Below are 22,502 nucleotides of genomic sequence, written 5' to 3'. Positions count from 1 at the left end.
CCGCTTCTCGGACTCACGAGTGGATAGAGTGCTGTTGCGCTCAGGTCCTGCTTTGGGGCTCCCCATGGGCATGGGGTTAACCTCTGTGAGAACAGGGGGCTGGACTAGATGGGCCTTTGGCCGAATCCAGCAGGGTGTTCTCTTGCTTGTGCTATAACACCATCCCTTAAGAAGCACCCTGTGTGTGCTGTAAATGGTGTTAGTTTCATCCAGCCAGGGAGCCAGATCCATGCTGATTCCTTCTTGAAAACGGGGGAATGGAGAATTGAGAAAGTGTGTCTTTCTTAAATCTTTTCAGTTGATAAGAGCAGCTGACACCAAGTCAAGTACATACTTCACCCGCACATAGACACAATGCCCTGCTACATATTAACCTGTATTTTTTTTTCTTTCTAAAAAAGCACATTCCTGGCCCTCTTGGTAATAGAGAAGAGGCTGCTGTCCTGTACTTACTAAAAGGAAAAGTCAGAGCAGTGCAAAGTTAAAAGGTCCAGAGATAGTCTTACAAGGTTGTTCTAAGTGTTAGGGTATGGGTGGGCCACATGCTGTGATGGATAACCTTCCAGTGGCCACATAGTAGTGGTGGGCAGGGCCAGAGGCAACAGTGGGTGGAGCAGCGGGGCCATGCAAAGGCGAAGGTTTCTACATTTACCTGTATATGAATTGTCACACTTTAAGGACACATCCCAGCCACCCAGAAGTGCTTGAGAGGCGTGGAGCAGGGCCAGTGAGAGTCCAGAGGGATGGATAGAGGGGCCTGTATTCAGCCACCAGACCTGAGGTTTCCCATTCCTACGTTTGGGCATAGAGCACTGTTATCGCTTGTATGCCTGAGTCCTTGCACTGATACCCACTTGCATTTGCTGCAATTTGAACCTCCTGCAAAGGCAACCAGAGGGGGGCTGAGGGTTTAAACTTGGACAGGGAATTGGGATATCTGAAACGGTACATTGCAGTAGTAAAACATGAATGCCATAGAAAGGATAAGGTCACTGCCGCTTTTGTATCTTGAAATTCTTCGACATGCCTCCTGAGCTGATGGTTGTTTGCTTCTTGTTTTCCTTTTTTGTTTCTCACTAGGGTGGAATTTCAGAACAAGTTCTACATGGGCGCCGGGTTCAAGTTCCTCCCTTTCTCATTTGACACCATCCGTGATGGGGGATTTGATGAATGATCCTCTTGAGGCCAGTTGGACGGATGTGTGGCAGTAAACCTTGGCTCCCTCCTGCATGTGTTTGTGTTTGCCTGTGTGTGTGATAAATCTGAAGTTGTATAGCTCTCCTGTTGTGTAGTCGAGCTGCTAGTGTGACAATATCTTGCTTTTCTCATGAGAACCCCACTCAAAAGAGAAAGGGAATAATAGGAAAAACATAAGAATCATAAGAAAATATTGCTCCTGTAATCACCTTGGCAGGTCCTGGGGTGGGGCAGTGTCCTTCAAGTTGTACAGAGACTACCGCGGAGGAGCACATCCTAACCACCTGCAGCCAGTTTGGTACCAGAAAGTGAAGTGCAGTTCAAAAACACACAGGACTAGAAACTTGTATAAGCTTCTTCTGGCAAATTGTCTTGCCAGAGGGGCCATTATTCCTCAGTCCAACCACACACACTTATCTCTCCTGACCTCTAGAGCAGCACACTGGACTACTTGCAACAAGTCCCATATTTGCCCTGTGCAAAAGTTGTATTCCAGCTTTATGCCTATCCAGCGATTTGCTGGGGGCAGATTTTCCTCTTTTACTGGCACTTTTGCTCTGCCATACCCTCAGTTAAATTGCCATCATAAAATTGCTTAAAAGGCAACACACATGACAGGCAAGAGAGCTCCCATCCCACCTGCGCCTGCCACACGTCCTAGCTTGACCTCTGAGCAGAGCATTGGCTGCTATTCCCTCCCCCTCTCATTGCTCTTGCTCCACTACTTGTAAGCTACATTTTGTCCCCTCTTCTCTGCCTCGCCCCTGTGTGTGGGCGTAATCCTCTAGGAAACTCTGACTGAAAGCAAAGGATTCTTTGGGAAAGGTGACCCCCCACATGGCATTACAACTGGATGTTTTTGGAACTGCCCTTCCCTGGACAAGAGCAGGCCGGCGAGGGGGGGGGTGTTTGTTTGCCTGCCCCATTGCAGAGCCGACCTGTGCCTGGCTCTGCAGGATTAGTTAATAAGGAAACTTTGACTCACCCTGCCTGCAACTCTGAATGGCTTGTTTTGTTCCAAGGAAACTGAGGGTCTTTCACCTCCAGGAAGCTCCTATGTAACCCTGACATTACTAGATGGAAAGAAGAAGCAGGGTGGGGAAACCTGCACGCCCCAATTACTACTGAGCATTTGTAAAAGCCATCCACAGCAGCCCTTGTGTATTTTAGGGTGGGCTTCCCTAGAAAAATAGGAATCTCCCAAGGGCGGGCAGCATCTGCTTTCCCTTTGGCATAGGAAAGAGGCTGGGCTTTCTGTGCCTCTGTATGCTGAGTATTTATATGATTCACGTGTATTTGTGTGACTTAAGCATGCACTGTTCTAGAAGTGTCTCGGTATAAGGCCACCTGTGTTGAGCACTAAAGGCAAGAGCACTGGAACTGGTGTGGCAACTTTATGGGCAGGTGCTAATCCCTTATTTGCTCTTGAGTAGAGACTCTGAAATATCAGGTGCTGCCATGTGTATGTGTGAAATAGAGAGCAATCGGTCATTGTGTTTACTGTTGCTGTTTTGGACAAGTGAAGTTTCCCCCCCCCCCTTGCTGGTCCTCAACAGTCAGTCACTGTGTCTATTAAACTAGTTCATCTCATCTGCTGTGTGTCCTGGTCTTCTTTGACTGTGCCTGGAGTGGGGAGGATTAATGGAAGGGGGTTGGCTAGGCTGTGCGAAGTAATAAATATTAACTCTGCACCCATGCAGTCTAAAAACTGAATTCTGGGATTGGTATGAATGATGCAGATGGGATTGCCTTTCATAATTTGCAGGGTGTGTTCCACATTTCTGCCACTTTGCATGCTTCCGGTTGTGTTGCCGATGGGAGAAGCAAAGTTCTGCCTCCAGCCAGCGACTGCATGGGCAAGCTTTTTCAGCCTCCCCCTTGGCTTGTGCAAGTCCAACAAATATTTGCAGCCACAAACTTCATTTAAAAAAAATATGGAGGGGAACACCCTCTGATTTGCAAAAAGTTGAATGTTTGCTCAATACCACATGGTTTCCAAGGAATCCCAGAATCCACACAGCTGGGCTTGCTGTCTCCTGTGGGTGGTCTTTCAGCTAGGCCTAAGACCACAAAAAAGGCTCTACACCCTGTTTTATACCAGAGAAACTCCAGAGCTTGCTGCCTTCTCCGTGATGCAGGTGGAAGATATGCCCTTGCCCTCCCGCCGGCATAACTGGGTTTAGGGTAATTCCTCAACAGCACAAGCTTCCTTGGAGAGGTGAAGGAAGCAAGTTATCCTTTCTCACAGCTGCTGCAAAACTTGTGCTGATACTTGAAATGTCCATTACCTTTTACATTGCAGCCAGCACTATAAACCACCCTTGACAGCTGTATCACGTCAGCTTCTTGTGAGGAAGTTTTCCCTTCTGTGTTTTGCAGTGCATGGCTATGGTTGGTCCAGAATTGCTCACTTCTTCCCTAAAATTGCACGCAGCCTGCAAAGGATCGGATGTTTAGTGTCTTTACAGCACAATCCTAACCATGCTCACTCAGAATTCAGGGCAGGGAGCTTCCTGTTGTCAATGGATCCATCCTTATTATGAGAAGAAACACTAAGTGGGCTGGGAGAGGGGTGGAGCATCATGTGCTATCCTTTTCTCTCTGCAAAAGTTCTGGATCTGTTACACGGTGCCTGGGGAGAAGAGCCACGTGGGATATGAGAGGAGCGGGTCGATGGTGTTGGCACAGACCTATGTTCCTTCCAGGCAAACAAAACTCCCTTGTGCATTGAAAACTAGCACATCTGGGATAAGTTTTTGCCTAGCCTCTTCCAGGCATGCCAAACGTGCACATGATTCTTCATTTTTCAGTGCAAATGATGTTGCAGTTCAATCACAATGGTTCATACTGTTTGTAATAGCTGCAAATGAGCAGCAGCAAACCTCAGGTTTGCATGCTCCTCCTTCCCTTATGTGACTTCTGCTACCATTAAATTTGCATGTTCTTTTAGTGTACCAGGGGACTCTTCGGCCACTCTGTGAAAAACAATGCACACTGATGGTCCTAAATAAATAAAAGATGAGCAAGATGCTTTGCGGATAACATCTCAAGTTACACATGTGCATGCTGGGATTTTAAGTGTGATGGAGAGACTCTCCCTTGGGGTGGGGGTGAGGGTGGAGAAAGGGCACTGGTTGGAAATCATAGAATGCAAATCCCTTCTAAGGCTGGTGATGAACCAGCTTTGTCACTATAAGGAAAGTGAGCTATTAATGCTTGAAAATGCACCAAATCAGAACATCTCTTAATGCCTAACCACAGTGATGTGCACTTCCGCTTTTGGTAGCAGAAAGAGGAAGCAAGGTTTCCGTGAAAGTTCAAACTCTTAGCACTTTTTAGAGAAGAAAGTCACAGCTGGGGGGCAGTGGGTATAAATATCTGTGTGGCAGCTGGCACAATCAAGAGAGTGTGGGTGGGAAGGGATAGGAGACAAGATGGTTGAATACTCTGGCATTTTTGTTGAGAGCTGGAAAAGACTCCTTTGAGCCAGGCTTTGCTCAGTTTTCCACACACTGTCATCCCACCCCCAAATTTATTTGGTGGTCAGACTTGACCCATCCTCTTTTGGAATAGATGTATTATGCAACTTCCTTTGGACAAAGGCTCTTATGAGTTTGCTGTACACCCCCCCCCCTTTTTTTCTGTGTTCCTTTAAAGCCAGGATGGTGGACCCTGCAGCCCTTCAAATGTTCCTGGACTTCAGTTCCCATAATCCCTGATTTATTAGCTGTGCTGGCTGGGGCTGATGGGAGTTAGGAGTCTGACAACACAGGTTCCTCATTTCTGCTTTAACATTGAATTGGCACACTCCAGTCTGTACTATTGTCTCTTCACCCTGCCCTCCACTGCTCAGGATCCTGGTGCTTCACTGTCTCTGCTGGTAAGTCAAAGCAACAACACTTTATTTACTTTCTCCCCTGGCAACGTTTGCAGTCAGAGTGGACAGCACTCCCTTACGGGCCACTTACTTGCTGTAAATTTGGAGCAAATTCTGAGAATAAAGAACTGGCTGATGATGATGATTATTATTATTTAAATGAGGCATGTATTCTGCAACATGGCATTGATGCAGTGATAGTGCATTAGTGGTAGATTTAGACCGGACAGTCCGCACATCCTTCTGCCTTGTTAGTTGGTCTGGGATGCTTTCCCAGTGTTGCTGTATTATTGCAGAGTAGAAGGGGACTACAGAGCACCAAAAGTGGGTCAAAAAATAAACCAGGAAATTTGTGTTATACAAAAATCACAGGGTGTCACCAAGGCGTTTCAGGGGCATGCACTGATTTGAAACAAAGCAGTGTGTCCGCTCCAAAAAGGTTTGTCTGTACAAACAGTACTGCTAAGAAGATCAGGAGGAAAGAACTAGATAAAATAGCGGTCAACTGCAAAGGGGATTCGGATATTTAATTTGGCACATTTTACTAGAGAATCTTCTGCTATTCTATTTTATGCAACAAACAATCTTAGTAGTTGTGACTGTGGTTTATATTGTATGTGTGGTGCCTGATTATTTTTATGGTTATTGCTGTTTTTCCTTTTGTTATTTTTCTGAATGATGCCATGGCCTATGGCTAGCGCAATAAAAGTCTATGATGATGATGATGATGACGACGACGATGACAAACAGTACTGAAAGTGGAACCATGAATAACTTGCCCTGATACCATAATGAGCATGAATAATAATGCACCAAGAAAACTGGCCTTTGGCACCTGAGATGTCTGTTTTTAGGGCCTGCCCTAGTCCTGTGATTGTAATCGGTTTGTACTGTTTGCTATTTTATATTGTTGTAACCTGCCCTGGAACCTGCTAGTGAAGGGTAGGTAATAAATTTGCTGGTGATAAAAATGATATCTGGAGGGGGCCTTGATGGCTCCTCTGCCTTTTCCTTCCAGATCCCTTTCCTTGTCCATCCGTGTGGTCTTTTTTTGTTTGCATGCCTGATGTGCCTCTCTCTTTTTAACTGATGTGAGCTGTTTCGGGAGATGATAATTGTCTGAAAAGCTGGATAAAAACACAGTACAGTACATTCATAAATAACACTGATGGAATGTAAGACTGCCACCTCAAATATTGGGTAGCATTTGCAAAGTAACAATCACAAACCAAACAATGTTTCTAGCAAACCATAAAAGCAAACAGTGTCCGAACCTGCTAATGCAGGAGTTCCCAAACTGTGGTCCATGGACCCCCAGTGGTAATGAACTTCATGCAGGTGATCCATGGCACATCTGTGGATTTATGATTGAAGACAGGAGATACATCACATTAAACATTCATGCTGGGTTTTTAATTGTATTTTTATTTTCTATGTTCTATATTTAAATAATTACAATTTCAGTTTTGTGGAATGAAATAAAAAATGAAGACAGAGGTGTTATGCATCCTGAATTCTCACATCTTGGGACGTGGGGAGATGGCCTCTCCTGGATGGGTTGCACTCTCCTGCAAGGAGCAGGTTCGCAGCTTGGAGCTGCTTCTGAATTCAACACTGGCCCTGGAGTCTCAGATGGCCTAGGTGGCTGGGAGTTCTTCTTTCCAGCTGTGGCTGATTCTGCAGCTATGACAACTTTTGGACAGAGATGATTTGGCCACTGTACTCTATGCTCTGGTAACTTCCAGAATGGATTGTTTCAATGGGCTCTATGCGGGGCTGCCCTTGAAAACGACTCAGGAACTTCGACTGGTCCAAATTGCAGCAGTCAGATTACTGGTATGGGTTCTGTTTAGATCTCACATAGCCCCTGTCTTAAAACAGCTGTGCTGGTTGCCATTTTGTTTCTGGGCCCAACTCAAAGTGCTTATCAGGAGTGCCAACTTGGCCCCATGACCATGGGTGCCTGGGGCCATGGGTGCCATGCAGTGTGCATGGCCCTGGCACCGAAATTTGTGGGTGCCTAGCCCCTTCATGTGGAATTTTGTGGGTACTTGGGCACCCAGGGAATTGGCACCTATGGTGCTCATATTAGAGGTGTGCCCGTCACCTTCACTACAACAGCCTATGGAGAATGCTGAAGACGTACCTCTTTATCCTGGCTTTTGACACTTGAGCTGTATATTTATTTATCGAGAGCAATGCTATTTTTCTAGAAAAAGTGGTGCCGGAACTCACCACGAACACCTCCCTTGTTCTCTTATAATGGCAATGGCGCGCACCCGAGAGGTGCCGGAACTGAGTTTTGGCGAATTCCGGCTAGAAGAATCTCCTATTGAGAAAATAACATTCAGAGGCCTACACAAAATTTTGGCTGAATGTCAACTGTGTATTGGAATATTACGAATGCAAGATAAAAACTGGGGAAGATGGCATGGCCTAAATCATTCCCTGGTGGTGGGCACAGCAAACAAGCATTTGTGAGGGCCACGTAGAGGAGCCCTGTTAGTATAGCCCTATGCTCTCTTGCTTCAGGGATTTAAAGTCTGTATTGAAGGGGGGAAAGCCTGCCCAATTGAATTCTAACAAGGCTAGTCAACTAAATCCCCCCCCCCCGTCCTGTAAATTAATACCTTGAGCTTCTTCCTCTCTCAACCGGTCAGAGCTTTTCGGCAACTGGGCACTTTGTCTACTGTTCCTCCTCCTCCAGCATAGCAACTGGTCACAACCCAGACTTCACATTTAAACTAATAAAACACAGGCCCCAGACATTTCGCAAAGGCATATGTATTTCCCAGTTCTAATTCTTTGCCGCCATCTTGTGATCACGTTCTGCAGTAGCAACCCTCCACTCTCCCCCTATTTGAATTTCCTATTTATTCCCCCAAACATAATTCCTAGCTATGTAAACCAGGCCTGTGAAGGGAGGGCATTTATTGTGTGGGTGTCAGATTGTGGTCACCGGCTCCAGGCTTCCAGAACAAGATACATATTCTTTCACGTAGCTTCTTTAGTATAATCTCTTCATTACCGTCTGTTTGTTCGTCTGTTTATTCACAGCATTTGTATCCTGACTTCTTGTAAAAAATGCCGAAGGCGGGATTTTGCATTACAGTGACAGGCAGAAATTAAAACAATTTATCCTGAACGGTCCAAGTCAAACTAAAACTGAGGCTCTGAAAGAATTATAAAACATTTCAGAGCAGTGGCAGCAAATCCCATTTTTAAAAAACCTTCTGAAAGAAAGAGGGTTTAAGTGCCTTTTGGAATACAAGCAACAGGTAAATTTCTCTAGTGCCTCTGAGGAAAAAGGCCCTGCCCTCTTGTGCCTCAGATTCCAGGAAGGCCTCAGGCCCCATCTTTGCAATATATTTAAAGCAGAAACATGCCGCTTTAAACAGGCATGACTTTCCCCAAATAATCCTGGGAACGGTAGCTTGCTAAGGGTGCTGAGAGTTTTTAGGAGACCCCTATTCCCCTCAACAGTGTCAATTGCTAAAGTTTCCTGGCAAGGGGGATTGATTATTTAGCTACTCTGGGAATTGTAGCTAAAGTGTAGGTGGGTTCAGGCATGTCCCAAGACCATAACAGTAGCTGCTACCAGGACCTTGTTAGGCAGGTTATCACATGTTTCTTTAATTGTATTTTAAGGCCAGTTCCTCATTAAAGCTGAGGAGTCACCTGTTAAGCTGTGTTAACCCATGAGTAGGTAATTTCACTCCCACAGAAGGCCTCAGTTTGGGGTTTTTGGAGTTAGTACCGTTTATGCATTCACTTATGTTGAGGAAAGAAAATGTGCCACAGCTTAAGATTTCATCTTGAAGGTAAGCATGTGAGTTGGGTTTTTTTTTTTTGCCATAATGTAATTTCATACTCTCATGGGGAAAAAGAAAGTGCACCCTCTTAGAATTGTGTGGTTTTACATATGAAGACATAATAACAACCCTCTGTTTTTGTAGCAGGTCTTAAAATTAGGTAAATACAACCTCAGGTGAACAATGACGCATGGCATAATACACTATGTCATGATTTATTTAACAGAAATAAAGCCAAAATGGAGAAGCCATGTGTGAAAAATTAAATACTAATTAGTTATGCATTTTAAGGAACAAATGATTGCTATTATGTCCTTATATGTAAACCACAGAATTCAAATAGGGCGCACTTTCTTTTTCCCATGACTGTACAGTATGTTCTAATTTTGTACCGGGTATATTGCATTAATTCAAAATTATATCTCTGGTGTTTGTATTCAGATGCATGATAGCACCTAACAGAAATCAATCAACAGGCATCTTTAACTACAGTATATTATGCCTGGTGGTCTTGCATTATATGTTCTACTTCATATAGTGGGTGATCTTTCAGTGACTTTAAAAAGCTGTTTTCAAAGTTTATAGTATATTGGTGCTCTCCTGAATGAAGAGAAAATTGCAAGAAATCTGAGACACCAAGGAGTCATTTGCTATTCATATGCATTTTTAGTTGATTAAAAAAAGTATGAAATGCATTTTAGTCCTGGAAAACTTGTCCTATAATTATCGGAGGATTGATTTGTTGTTTGCTTGTATTGTATTGTTTGAATGATTTCAGTTTCTTGTCAATGGTGAATCTTATCGGTTAGCCTATCATATTTGCCTGTTTTTGTTTCTACTGTTTGCCGATATATTTATTAATTGGTTCCTGTGACTTTGTTGTTCATTTACATCTGGCTGCCCTACACTGGGCCCAAATTTCAAAAGCTGCTTATCCTCACAAGCTCTGCTATGAGAAAGATACACATTTATTTCCCTCAAAAAAAATCTGGTCCTTGTAGTTTACCTCTTACAGTTACAATTCCCAGCAACCCTTAGCAAACTACTGTACCCAGAATTATTTGAGGGGTGTGTGTGCTGTACTCAAAGGTATAGAGCGTCACAGCCTTGCAATATCACTTTAAGGAGACTAGAGTGGTTATTTCCCCTGTGTTATAGATGTCAGGTCTGGGCAGTAGCAGCAGCCTAGTTGGGATGAGATTTGAACTAGAGACTTGCAGCTCCTAGTCTTAATGTTTGAATTAAGGGAGGTGGAGGTTGCAGGAGGCATCGTGATTTGGCTAAGATTGGAGAGACTGAGGCTTGTGAATTCCATTTCTAGTAAGCCTCTCCGTAACCTTCTCTTTTCCTTAACATTATGTGAGCACTGTTCTTTTTGAAAAAGCGTTTTTAACACAAAATATTTTATTAAAGAGAATATATAATAAGTATGATAATCACATCATATATGCAAGTAGTAATGAAGAAATAAAACAATATAAGACCAAATATTATTGAGCAAGAATTCAAGCCCTCTACCTTTCTAGGAACAATTTCTGCCAATTAAAGCAACAATAGTGGCATGATGGCTAGGTGTAAGAAGAAGTGAAGACCATGCTTCCCCATTGCATTAGCCAATGAAGGGGAGGGGGCAGGATTTTCTAGGTCCCCCTTGCTTTTTTGTTTCATTTGGATTTTCTTGCATAAACTGAGCCCTGGAAAGCAGGGGTTACTGAATAGGGTCAGAAGCAGCACCTATGCATGCTCTTAGCAGAATCAATATTGCTGTAATTCCTGGATCCAGCAATACTTAAGACAGGCATAGGCAAACTCCAGCCCTCCAGATGTTTTGGAACTACAATTCCCATGATCCCTAGCTAACAGGGTCAGTGGTCAGGGATGATGGGAATTGTAGTTTCAAAACATCTGGAGGGCCGGAGTTTGCCTATGCCTGACTTAAGATCAAATGGAGGATTCAGTTGTTGGAATAGCCAGGCCAGCTTCTTGGTAAACTAATGACCCCCTAAGTATGAGTTGTTAGGGTAGCAAAGGAAGTGGCTTTGTGCCATAGAACACATAGGCATCTCTTGCCAGCAGATTCATCTCTGCTGCCATTCAGACAAAATGGAGTGGTGGGGAGGGGGAGGGAGCGGAAGAGGAACATTCAGCTGGTCTTCTGTTTGCTGGAGACCAAGTACACACTGGCAATGGAAGTTGGTGTATCAGGGTGAATGGGTCAGTGCTCAACCAACATCAGCCAGCACCCACTCACCTGCCTTCTTACTAATATCCAGTGCAGGGGGTGGCCTTAGTTGTGCCAGCTTCCTCTTGTTAGTCTCTTGTAAAACTCAGCAGGGAGGAGGATGGAGGCAAAGGTAGAATTAGTTGGCTCTGCCTGTCATTTGCTCTGGTGCCACCTGCTCCTGGGCTCCCCCCCTTCCACCCTATCACTCCCAACAGGTGACAGCCACTACTGGAACACACAGACTAACCTGCTGTGGTGGTAAATCTTGTTCCTCCTGTGCTCACAATAAAATAAAAATAAAAATTGCGGGAATACTTATGGTAATACTTTGGCTTCTTGCTTTGAATCTTCTTCCACATCTGGCGCAACCCTGAATATGTTTTGTTTCAGTATGCATGCATGTAAGCATTATATCCCATGAAAGGCCTACCACCTCCTCCTCAGATGATCAGTCTAGCTTTTCACCTCCCACCCCATGGTGTGTCCTGCTGATGTTTTTTAAAAATTTATTTTAAAGTTGGTATCCTGTGCACACTTGGGACTAAGCCAAGAACTGATTTCATTCTGTGAACCGCCCTGAGACATCAGGCTATAGGGCAGTATATTAAATAAATAAATAAATAAATAAGCCACATTATCTAAGTGAAATTTATTTTCAAGTTGACATGCATAAAAGTGGACTACAAGACATGTAAAATCTGCTTACGTGACCCCTTTATTCGCTGCTATGTGTGTGTACAAGTGCATGAAATAAAATGAGAGAAAAAAGTGTTTGATAAAATACTTCTGCAAGGAATTGTAAAAATTGATAAACGTTTTGCAGACCTGAGAGGGTGGAGGGAAAGTTGAAAATAGGTATCAGTATCTGCAGCAGATAAGTAATAATGAGTTAAACCGCCACTGACTGTGGAGGTTGGAAGTAGTTCTTTTGTCCACATAACTGGACACTCATTTAAAATATACTCACTCACCCACAGGTGCTTATTCTGCATTTTCATAGAGGAGCAAGGCTGCAATCCTAACCCCACTTACCTAGAAACAAGTCCCATTGACCTCAATGAGATTTACTTCCAAGTAGCATGGTTAGGATTGCAGCCATGGTGTAGTGCAGTGTTTTTCAACCTTTTTTGGGCAAGGGCACACTTGTTTTATGAAAAAAATCACGAGGCACACCACCATTAGAAAATGTTAAAAAATTTAACTCTGTGCCTATATTGACTATATATAAAGTAATACTCTTGAATAGGAATCAAATAAACACAATTTTTCCCACGGCACACCAGGCAACATCTCGCGGCACACTAGTGTGCCGTGGAACAGTGGTTGAAAAACACTGGTGTAGTGAATCAAGTGTTAGGCTTTGAGCGGAAAAGTCCTAGGTTCAAATCCCTGTTCAGCCACAAAGCTCACAGGATTGACCTAGGGCTAGTCACCTTCTGTCATCCTAAAACCTACCTCACGTGATTGTTGTGGTTGTAGAACAGGGGTAGGCAACCTAAGGCCTGTGGGCCGGATGCGGCCCAATTGCCTTCTCAATCCGGCCCATGGATGGTCCGGGAATCATTGTGTATTTACATGAGTATAATGTGCCCTTTTATTTAAAATGCATCTCTGGGTTATTTGTGGGGCCTGCCTGGTGTTTTTACATGAGTAGAATGTGTGCTTTAATAAAAATGCATCTCTGGGTTATTATGTGGGGCATAGGAATTTGTTCATCCCCCCCCCCCGCAAAAAATATAGCCCAGCCCACCACATGGTCTGAGGGACGGTGGACCAGCTCACGGCTGAAAAAGGTTGCTGACCCCTGTTGTAGAAGAACCCCACATATGCTGCTTTGAGGTCCTTGGATTAAGTCTGGGGTATTTCATGAGCAGAGCATGATCCAGTTAAAGCTAAGCATTTCGATGTCTCATTCATTCCTGCAGGCAAGGCTTAATTATGTGCCTAATCCTCCCATTGAAATGAATGGGAATAACAGCACAATCCTGTGCATGTTTTCTCAGACGTTAACCCTCACTGTATTCGGTGGGACTGCTTACAGAGATATCCTAACGATTTCTGCTCAGAAGTACCAATTAATTCAATGGGACTTACTTGAAGGTAAGTGCACCAAAGACTGCAGCCCTACAGTGCTTAACTTTGGCTAAAACTGTGTGTGTACACATATTACAGTGAAGGTTGCCAAATATTGGCATTCACATATGGATGCTCTCAGTCTCTAATCAATGTGGTAAATCTCTTTCTCTCTCCCCCCCCCCGCCGGCACACACACACACACACACACACACACACAAGTGTATACTGATAAACACATTTAAAATGCTGCTGCCATTTACTTGTCTATCTCTGAGTTTTAAGACATTGACAAAAATGTGGCTAAGCTTTCATTAAATTCTGGACACTTACTCCTTTTCCCTGTAACATAGAATTAGCTTTATAAGAAATTAGAATGAATCTGGCTGGCATTGTAACATACCCTGATGATAAACTCTTCTTTCCTGCAGCTTGTCAGCCTGGGATCAGATGAGGAAGGAGGGAAGTGTGGTGGTTCATGGAGCCGATGGTACCCTGTCAAGACAGATGGCAAACATTAAAGGGCAAAAAAAGAGGCAAACTTATTTGCTGCTGCCAGTGCGTTCTCCGGCGAATCCTTCTTGGCAGGCATCATTGGAGCTCAGCCCTGGCTGTTTTTCCTTCATTTGCACCAGCAACTACTGGGGGTACAGCTGTCGAATCTTTGCCAGATGCTCTGCTGTGACACGAAGGCCTGGTCATGTTCAGCCCTTTGTCCTGCGAGTTTTGTCTGTCGTCCTCTTGGCTTCATCTCTGAGGAGCTCCCAGACTAAAAGACATGGGTAGGGGACACAGCCTGAGAAGGGAAGAGAGGAGATGGATGCTGGAATCCAGCAGCCTGGAAAATCATCAGCAGGGGGTGGGGGCGGTGGTGGTATTAGTCCTCCCGCTCCTTCAGGAACCTTGCTCTGTTCTGCAGTGTGTTGGCTCCAGAGGCAGGCAGCAGCATCTTTCCACATAAAACATTAGCTGATAGGTTGCAAGCAGCTTGGACTTATTTAGCAGATGGGTTGCAAGCAGCTTGAACTGCTCCCCTTTAAATGCGCACACCACACACACACACACACACACACACACTCATACACACTGGTAATCTCATCACTAGCTGTGTGTGTGTGTGTGTGTGTGTGTGTGAGAGAGAGAGAGAGAGAGAGAAAGGGAAAGGGGAGGGCTTTGTTTCCATTGGCTGCTCCTTGCCTTCCCACCCACATCTCTTCCACATCACCTTGGTGTCTCCCTAAATAAAACCAGCCCTCCTTATCGCAGCGAGGAAATCAAGCGGTAGAGTTGCAATGGATTTTAAATAAACATTTTACTCCCCCTCCCCACACACACTGTCCCTGCCAGGCTGCTGGGGAGAGCACGCAGCAAGCACCTTCCCCACTGCCACCCAAACACTCACATGCAGCTGCCCTGCTTGCTGGCTGCTTCTGTTGCCTCTTTCACCCCATGAGGGAAAGCTGGAGTGCACGAGAAACTGGCTGCAGTCAGAGGAGGGAAGTGGCACCTTCATGACCAATCCTTTCTCCATGGATTTAAAGGAGAGCACCAGCGAGGGAAGCCTGGGGAGCCTCCAGCCCTCCAGCCTCCAGATCTTTGCCAACACCTCAACCCTCCATGGAATCCGCCACATCTTTGTCTATGGACCTATGACTGTGCGGCGGGCCCTGTGGGCTCTGGTGTTTGTGGCTTCCCTGGGCCTCCTCCTGGTGGAGAGCTCCGAGCGGCTGGTCTACTACTTCTCCTACCAGCATGTCACCAGGGTGGATGAGGTCGTTGCCCACAGCCTGGTCTTCCCAGCTGTCACCATCTGCAACCTCAACGGGTTCCGCTTCTCCCGCCTCACTACCAATGACCTGTACCACGCTGGCGACCTATTGGCCTTGTTGGACGTCAACCTCCAGATCCTTCACCCTCATCTCGCTGACCCAGCAGTCCTGGCCATCCTACGAGAGAAGGCCAACTTCCAGCATCACCGAGCCAAAGTCTTCAGCATGAGTGAGTTCATGGGGCGTGTGGGCCATGACATGAAGGAGATGTTGTTATACTGCAAGTTCCGGGGGCAGGAGTGCGGCGAGAAGAACTTCACAACTGTGAGTACAAGCAAGAGTTTTGTCTTCCTTTTTGTGATGGTGGTAACAATGGGGACTACCCAAGAAGTGAAAATTGGGTGGGAGACCCTGGCTGATATATCTTGGTGACCCGGCTGTCTTGAACTGAAGCAGGTTTGTCTGCTATTCTTGTGGCCAATGGGCTTTTTGGGTTGTGAAGAGTGTAAGGCCTGTTAAGGTTTCTACTTTCTCTAGTGCAGGGTTGGGGGACCTGTGGCCCTCCAAATGTTTCTGGACTGCAACTCGCATTATCCCTGACCTCTGACGATGCTTGCTGGGGCTGATGGGAATGGGAGTTCATCAAACCTTTGGAAGGGCACAGTTGGTTGTTGCAGTTCCTGGAAGTACAGGACAGGAGGGGTGGGGAGGAGGATTATATTCATGGCTTAATGGAAGATGTAGAGATCAGTGCGTGGATGGTGCGTGACAGCAAATAAGTGTTGACATGACATTGTGCATTCTTGCTGATAATGGTTCAGATCAACGTACAAAACTGCATTGGACAGAGTCAGCCTGTTGGTCCATCTAATCTAAATGCTTTCTATGCTGGTAACAGTCATCCAAGATTTCATGTTCCAGTAGGAATGGGAGCATGTGGTCCTCCAGATGCTGTTGGATTCCAGCTCCTATAATCACTGGCCTTAGTGGTTGAGACTTATGGGAGCTGGGAGACAGCAATGGCCGGAGGGCCACAAGTTCCACAGCACTGGTCTTTCTCAGCCCACCTGCATGAGATGCTTCTACTGGAGTGACTGAGGATTGAACCAAGCATGCGTCCTACCGCTGAGCTGCTCCTGGCCCTAGGAGAAACAGAGAGATGTATGGCTGATGGGTGGCAAGGGGCGCAGTGAGATAAGGAAGACTGTCACTTTCTGGTGGTTCTGGCTGTTCCAGCTTTTCTTCTGTGACTGTTGTGTGGTGGACAGTAGGATTGCCTGATTTTTCCCGGAACCGTTCACACATGCATGTTTCTCATTTGATGACTGTGGCTTGTGTGCATGTGCATGCATGAGTCACAGCAGATAGAAGATTCATGTTCCCATCTATCTCATCCAACACAGTGCTTTTCAGTGGAGTTGGTTCACACGTTCCCATGCTAAGCCACCGGGTGCAGTGTCATCAAGGGAGCAACATGCATGTGTGAACCAGTTTTATTACCCTGCTTGTATGCTTTGAACAGCAACTGGAAACATAGACATCAGTCTCAGTTAAGCTTTTCCCAGCTTGGAAAGGAGAGTGGTGTGAATTGACTTACTTTATTGTGTCTTTGTTACTAGTTGCCATTAAAGACTCTGGAGCCAGGCCAGAAAGATAAGATGACAACATCAGGGCATAGAAGTGGGTGGGAGTTTGAATGTGTGTAGCATAATATCCTCCTGTATGCTACTGTTCAGCAAACTTCTTGTCCTCTAGGGAGACTGCTTCACCCCAACCTGCTTCTCTGTCTTCAGCAGCAGCAGCCCAAGGTGGGGAAATGCTGGGGTGGCATTGCAGGGTGGGAGAAGCTTCACCCACTTCCTTTCTCTTTATCAAACTATTATGATGCCCACCCCCAGGAGTAGGACTGGGGGGGGGAGGTAAGTTTATTTACCTACCAAACCTTTCTTCTCCTCTTGGTTGGGACCTGGATGAGGGCTCACATGGAAAGGAACGAGTTTCCTCTGAGGGAAGTTGCAGGTTAGAGTGTTGCACTCAAGTGGGTGCTGGTGGATTGCAACGAGGCTAGGGATTGGGGGCATCAATTAATTACAATTCATTTCACTTTCAAAAATGTGTACACACCTGCATATTACTTACCCCAAAGAATCCTGGGATCTGTAATTTGTTAAGGGTACTGGGAATTGTAGGTTGCTGAGAGGTGTGAGTTACACTTTCCAGGATTTTTTTGGGGGGAAGCCATGGGCCTTTAAATGTATAGTGAGCACAGCCATAAGCACTTCGTGTACATTATATTGTTTAGAATCATTGCCAGTGGCAGAGGAAGCCTCTGCGCCACCCGGGGCGGCGCACGGAGGCACCCCTCTGGGGGCGGGGCGTCACAACGTCATGATGGGCTGCTCCTGCGCGGAAATGCTGTGCATGCGCAGTCCATGGGCCCAGCGCTGCTGCTCCTGTGACGACCGGGCAGATGGGCGGCTTGTGGGCTGCCCCGCCTGTGCTGCTTTATGGACAGGGCAGCCCCACGAGCCACTACAGTGCATCCCGCCCGGCGCTGCTGCTCTCACGGCGACCAGGGGAGCCACCAGGCGAGCGGTGGCTCGTGAGGCTGCCCCGTCCGTCCGTGGAGCAGCATAGACGGGGTGGCGGGAGGGGCCACCAAGTGTCACCCCCCCTCCCCTGGAACACGGGGTGAAGCGCCCCCTACGCCCCACCCTTCCTACGCCACTGATCCTTGCAACAATCCTGTATGGTAGGTCAGTTTTATGATCCCCATGGGTAGCCATGTAGTACCAGGCAAAAGCATTTTGCTGTTGGAGGTTGACTCCAAAAGTCCATCTCCCCCGCATGGGCAATATTTTACAAAGTCTTGTTGCACTGTTCAGACACAGTTCCTGCCTTCATTTTTCTCTACCCACCCACCCCACCAAGCCACCTAAAGCAAGTCTCTTCATGCTTCTGCGTGGCAGGTCCATCCCTTTGCTTGTTTCTCAAACTTGGGGCCCCAGCTTTTGTTGGACAACAACTGCCATCATACCTAGCTAGCTGGATGATGGGAGTTGTAGTCCAACAACAGCTAGGGACCTTTGTTTGAGAAACACTGGAAGGTCATGTAGTACGATAATGACAGAAGGGAGATTCAAACTGGAAACTTCTTGGTCTCTAACTTAGGCTTTTAGCTTCTGCACTACACCAGCTCTCAATTGTTATTGATGTTTGGGATGGTGGTGGTGGTATGTACGTACACACACACACACACACACACACACACACACACTGATTCTTTTCATAGAAAAAGAATGTTAAACTTTCCTGATGCCTGGGAATGCTAAACCACAGATATTGGATGTGTGCTAGGAGCAGACTCCCAGGATTGAAAGTTTGGTCTGATTGACGGGAACTCGCTGAAGGAAACCACTCTAAACCTGATGAAAGAATTTGTGAGAACCTTGATTGTCATCCAGAAAGGGGGAAGGGTTCCTCATTCATGATGCTCCATAGAATTCACACATTCTATAGCATTCCTACCCCCCACTCCCAAAGCTTGTTTGGAGGGGGTGGTTGCAGAAGCTTTTACATTTGTGGAGTAGTTGTGTAGGGGTGTGTGTATTTGGGAGAATTAGCATACACAGCATTTTCCCTTTAAGAAACTATTCTGGCAAATTTCCAAGAATCTTTCTGGATCAGTGTGTGTTTCTGTGTTAGGGTTACCTTGCAAATAGTGAGGTGCCTGCTTGCCCCTGGTGAGTACAAAACACCAGTAGGCAGGGAAGCTGGCTGGGGCTGATGGGAGTTGTAGTCAAAAGCATCTAGAGGGCATCAGGTTGGGGAAGGCTGCTTTAGAGAGAGAGAGAGCCTGTGGTTCAGTGGTTGAGCACATGTTTTGCATGCAGAAAATCCCAGGTTCAACCCTCAGCATCACCAATTAAAAGGATCTTATGCAGCAGGGCTGAGGTCTGAGAAAACAACTGCCATTCGATGTAGACAATGCTGTTAGATGCACCAATGATCTGATTTAATAATAAGGTAGCTTTGTAGAAGTTTTCTTTTTCTCTGCTATCAATGATTACGTGTGTAGGCAGTGTAGCTCTCAAATATCTGTAGGCTAGTGACTTTTGTTGGCTTATATGTGAGACTGCATTAAGTAGGGTCTGGGGGTAAGGGTAGGTTCAGAGACCAAGATTACCTGAACAGCGCTGCTAGTGATGAAAATAGGCCTCTGCCCCCAAAGAGCTTGCAAGCATAGAGAGGCCAGCATAACAGAGGAATTGTACAGCACATGCTCAAGCATTATACATACTAGGAGGAAGCATTATACATGCTCAAGCATTATGCACTGTATACTAGGAGGAAGAGGCTGCTAACCAGCAGATCAACAGGTGCTGTTTAGAACTACTTGATTGCATCTCACTGCTTTTCCAGTCTTGGATTGCTGCTTGCAGTGAATCTAAGTCTTGCTCCTTAAACTTAGCTTGTTTTCTGCCTGTCTGATCCTGCTTCTCCTGCCCCTAATCCATTGTTGCTTTCTATAGTATAGGGCTGCTTTCCCTAACACGAAAGTGCATGCCTGTGCCTCTCTGGGTCTTAGTGGAGGTAAATGAGATCTTGCCTCCTGGAAAGAGGAGGGGTAGAGGTGTGTGTGTGTGTGTGTGTGTGTGTGTGTGTGTGTGTGAACAAATAGTGAAAGGAGGATAGGCACAAAGCAACCTCTTCAAATATGCATATGAAAAATACCAGCATTTTTATTCATGACCCTCAACAGCTGTCCACATTTATGCTGATCTTGAATATGACAGGGTGTTAAAAGGGTGTTGGAAGCACAAATTTTGCTTCAGCTGTAGCATCTTAAAACAAAGAGCTTCTGAGAGGTGTGCCTGAGTGTGAATAGCCCCTCTAGAGAGTGAACCAAAAGTAGCACACACAAAAACAACTTGGTGGAAAACAGAATTTAATTTTATCATGTTCCCTTTAAGTATGTACTGTATATCCAACCTTTTACAATTTAACCCCGATTCTGCCCCCCCATCAGCCCAAACAAACCAAGGTAAATAGATTGATGTAAATCAAGGTGGTGGTTTTATGTTTCGGATTTGAATTTTTCTTTTATATCACCAAGGAGAAAGGCCAGTTTAAACCATAGGTTTCAGTCTGGTCTCCAAACTTTATATCTCATGGATTTCCAGAATAAGCATGCATACTAATTGTCTGCTGTAACATATGGACAGGATGCAGTGTGATTGCCTGGGAATCAACACTTGCAAGGCTATCCTACGAAAGCTAAATTGCAGGGTGTATACGTCTGTATGTGGGAGGGATTGTTTTGAACTGACAGGGATGGGGCAGGAGCTGGGCCTTGGAGGGGAGGAGGATGTTGAGGTTGGTGTGGTGAATGCTCTGCTCTACTTTTCATGGGTGCTCATGGGCTGGGAGCCTTCTTGGAAAGAAACAGTAATTGTGACTGTCCTTCCACTCAAGTGTGCTCTATACCCAATTGATTTTGAGTGGGTGGGTGAGGTTTCTTCTGCAATCTCTCAGTCTCTGCGCCAGGAAACTCTCCCATTGAGGTGCTGAGCGTGTTTACAAAGATCTGCAATGGAACTGGTTTAGGAGAGGAACTTATGTGCACAGCCCTTTTGCCGTTCAATGTGCTGCCGCCCACCATAGCTTTCTGTGCAAATTGGTGTTAATTTGCTGTGGAAGCAACAACAAAAACAGATGGGAAGCTGCCTTAATAAGCCATCTCAATAAGACTCAACTAATCAGCGAGAGGTTATTTCAGAATAATGGCCTTGCTGGATCAGACTGAGTCCAGCATTCTGCTTCCAATAGCAACTGCGAAATGCTTCTGGATACCTGTAAGAAGGGACATGAAGGTGATGGCTCACCCCGTTTTCTGCTCATATTACACCTGGTACTTGGAGATATATTGACTCTGAACATGGAAGTTGCGTTTAGCTGCCATTTCCTCTGTTTCCTGAATTCCCAGGCAGCCAGAACAGTACCAATCCATGCATGTCAATAGGTTTGCGTTGAGGGAACCTTGATAGAAGTACAAAAAACCTTTACAGGGGAAATCTTAAATGGGAGGTGGGGAGGAATCCAAAAGAACCCAATAACAGTGGGCAAGAAATTCTCATTGACTGTTGGGGGAACGGGAACTAGAAAATAGATAGAGAAACAGGGTGGGTGGAATGGTTTGCGTTGAGGGAACCTTGATAGAAGTACAAAAAACCTTTACAGGGGAAATCTTAAATGGGAGGTGGGGAGGAATCCAAAAGAACCCAATAACAGTGGGCAAGAAATTCTCATTGACTGTTGGGGGAATGGGAACTAGAAAATAGATAGAGAAACAGGGTGGGTGGAATGGAGAATACTGGAAAAGAACATGGCTAGCTGGCTGGAACCCTGAAGAAGAACACGCCACACCTCTGCAAAATTGTGTTGCAGGTCACTGTTGTAGTGGCTATTAACTGTTGATGGCCCCACATCCCTTCAGAAGTGGACAAACCTCAAACTTGGGGACCAAATGCGGTCCTCCACACACTTTATTGAGTGCCAGTGTGGTGTAGTGGTTAAGAGCGGTAGACTCGTAATCTGGTGAACTGAGTTCGTGTCTCTGCTCCTCCACATGCAGCTGCTGGGTTACCTTGGGCTAGTCACACTTCTTTGAAGTCTCTCAGCCCCACTCACCTCACAGAGTGTTTGTTGTGGGGAAGGAAGGGAAAGGAGAATGTTAGCCGCTTCGAGACTCCTTTGGGTAGTGATAAAGCGGGATATCAAATCCAAACTCTTCCAAACTCTTCTTTATCCAGACTTCAAGACCCTTCCCTTCCCCTGCTTCCAGTCCATACCCTTCCTGGAGCCCTGTTCTGAATTGTCCACAAGGTGCTTTTGTCTGCCTGCAAATATGATTTGTTGTTGTTCAGTCGTTCAGTCGTGTCCGACTCTTCGTGACCCCATGGACCAGAGCACGCCAGGCACGCCTATCCTTCACCGCCTCCCGCAGTTTGGCCAAACTCATGCTAGTAGCTTCGAGAATACTGTCCAACCATCTCATCCTTTGTCGTCCCCTTCTCCTTGTGCCCTCCATCTTTCCCAACATCAGTGTCTTTTCCAGGGAGTCTTCTCTTCTCATGAGGTGGCCAAAGTACTGGAGCCTCAACTTCAGGATCTGTCCTTCTAGTGAGCACTCAGGGCTGATTTCCTTGAGAATGGATAGGTTTGATCTTCTTGCAGTCCATGGGACTCTCAAGAGTCTCCTCCAGCACCACAATTCAAAAGCATCAATTCTTCGGCGATCAGCCTTCTTGATGGTCCAGCTTTCACTTCCGTACATTACTACTGGGAAAACCATAGCTTTAACTATACGGACCTTTGTTGGCAAGGTGATGTCTTTGCTTTTTAAGATGCTGTCTAGGTTTGTCATTGCTTTTCTCCCAAGAAGCAGGCGTCTTCTAATTTCGTGACTGCTGTCACCATCTGCAGTGATCATGGAACCCAAGAAAGTGAAATCTCTCACTGCCTCCATTTCTTCCCCTTCTATTTGCCAG

General features: G+C 45.8%; 2 protein-coding genes across 11 annotated transcripts in view; both read left to right on the top strand.

Annotated features, from left to right (window-relative positions):
* Window positions 1–1,485, top strand: part of ATP6V0A1 (ATPase H+ transporting V0 subunit a1) — a 41,834-nt gene extending 40,349 nt beyond the window's left edge. For all 8 annotated transcript variants that reach the window (XM_033170763.1, XM_033170762.1, XM_033170768.1 and 5 more), the window contains one exon: window positions 1,081–1,485. In XM_033170763.1, the coding sequence (XP_033026654.1) occupies window positions 1,081–1,174 (94 nt within the window). In that variant the 3' untranslated portion in view covers window positions 1,175–1,485. The remainder of the gene's footprint in view (window positions 1–1,080) is intronic.
* A 12,845-nt stretch (window positions 1,486–14,330) lies between these two features.
* LOC117058281 (acid-sensing ion channel 2) overlaps window positions 14,331–22,502 on the top strand; it is a 386,757-nt gene continuing 378,585 nt past the window's right edge. For 2 of the 3 annotated variants that reach the window (XR_004427853.1, XR_004427852.1), the window contains exon 1: window positions 14,331–15,276. Coding sequence is in view for 1 of the 3 variants with exons in the window: in XM_033169345.1 (XP_033025236.1) it covers window positions 14,695–15,276 (582 nt within the window). In the remaining 2 variants the exon portion in view is untranslated. The remainder of the gene's footprint in view (window positions 15,277–22,502) is intronic. The other variant, XM_033169345.1, reaches the window with a different exon arrangement.

Source organism: Lacerta agilis, chromosome 14 (assembly GCF_009819535.1).
Source record: "Lacerta agilis isolate rLacAgi1 chromosome 14, rLacAgi1.pri, whole genome shotgun sequence".
NCBI classification, from domain to species: Eukaryota; Metazoa; Chordata; class Lepidosauria; order Squamata; family Lacertidae; genus Lacerta; species Lacerta agilis.
The sequence above is the reverse complement of the archived record's forward strand: the minus strand, read 5'-3'. Positions and strand labels throughout refer to the sequence as shown.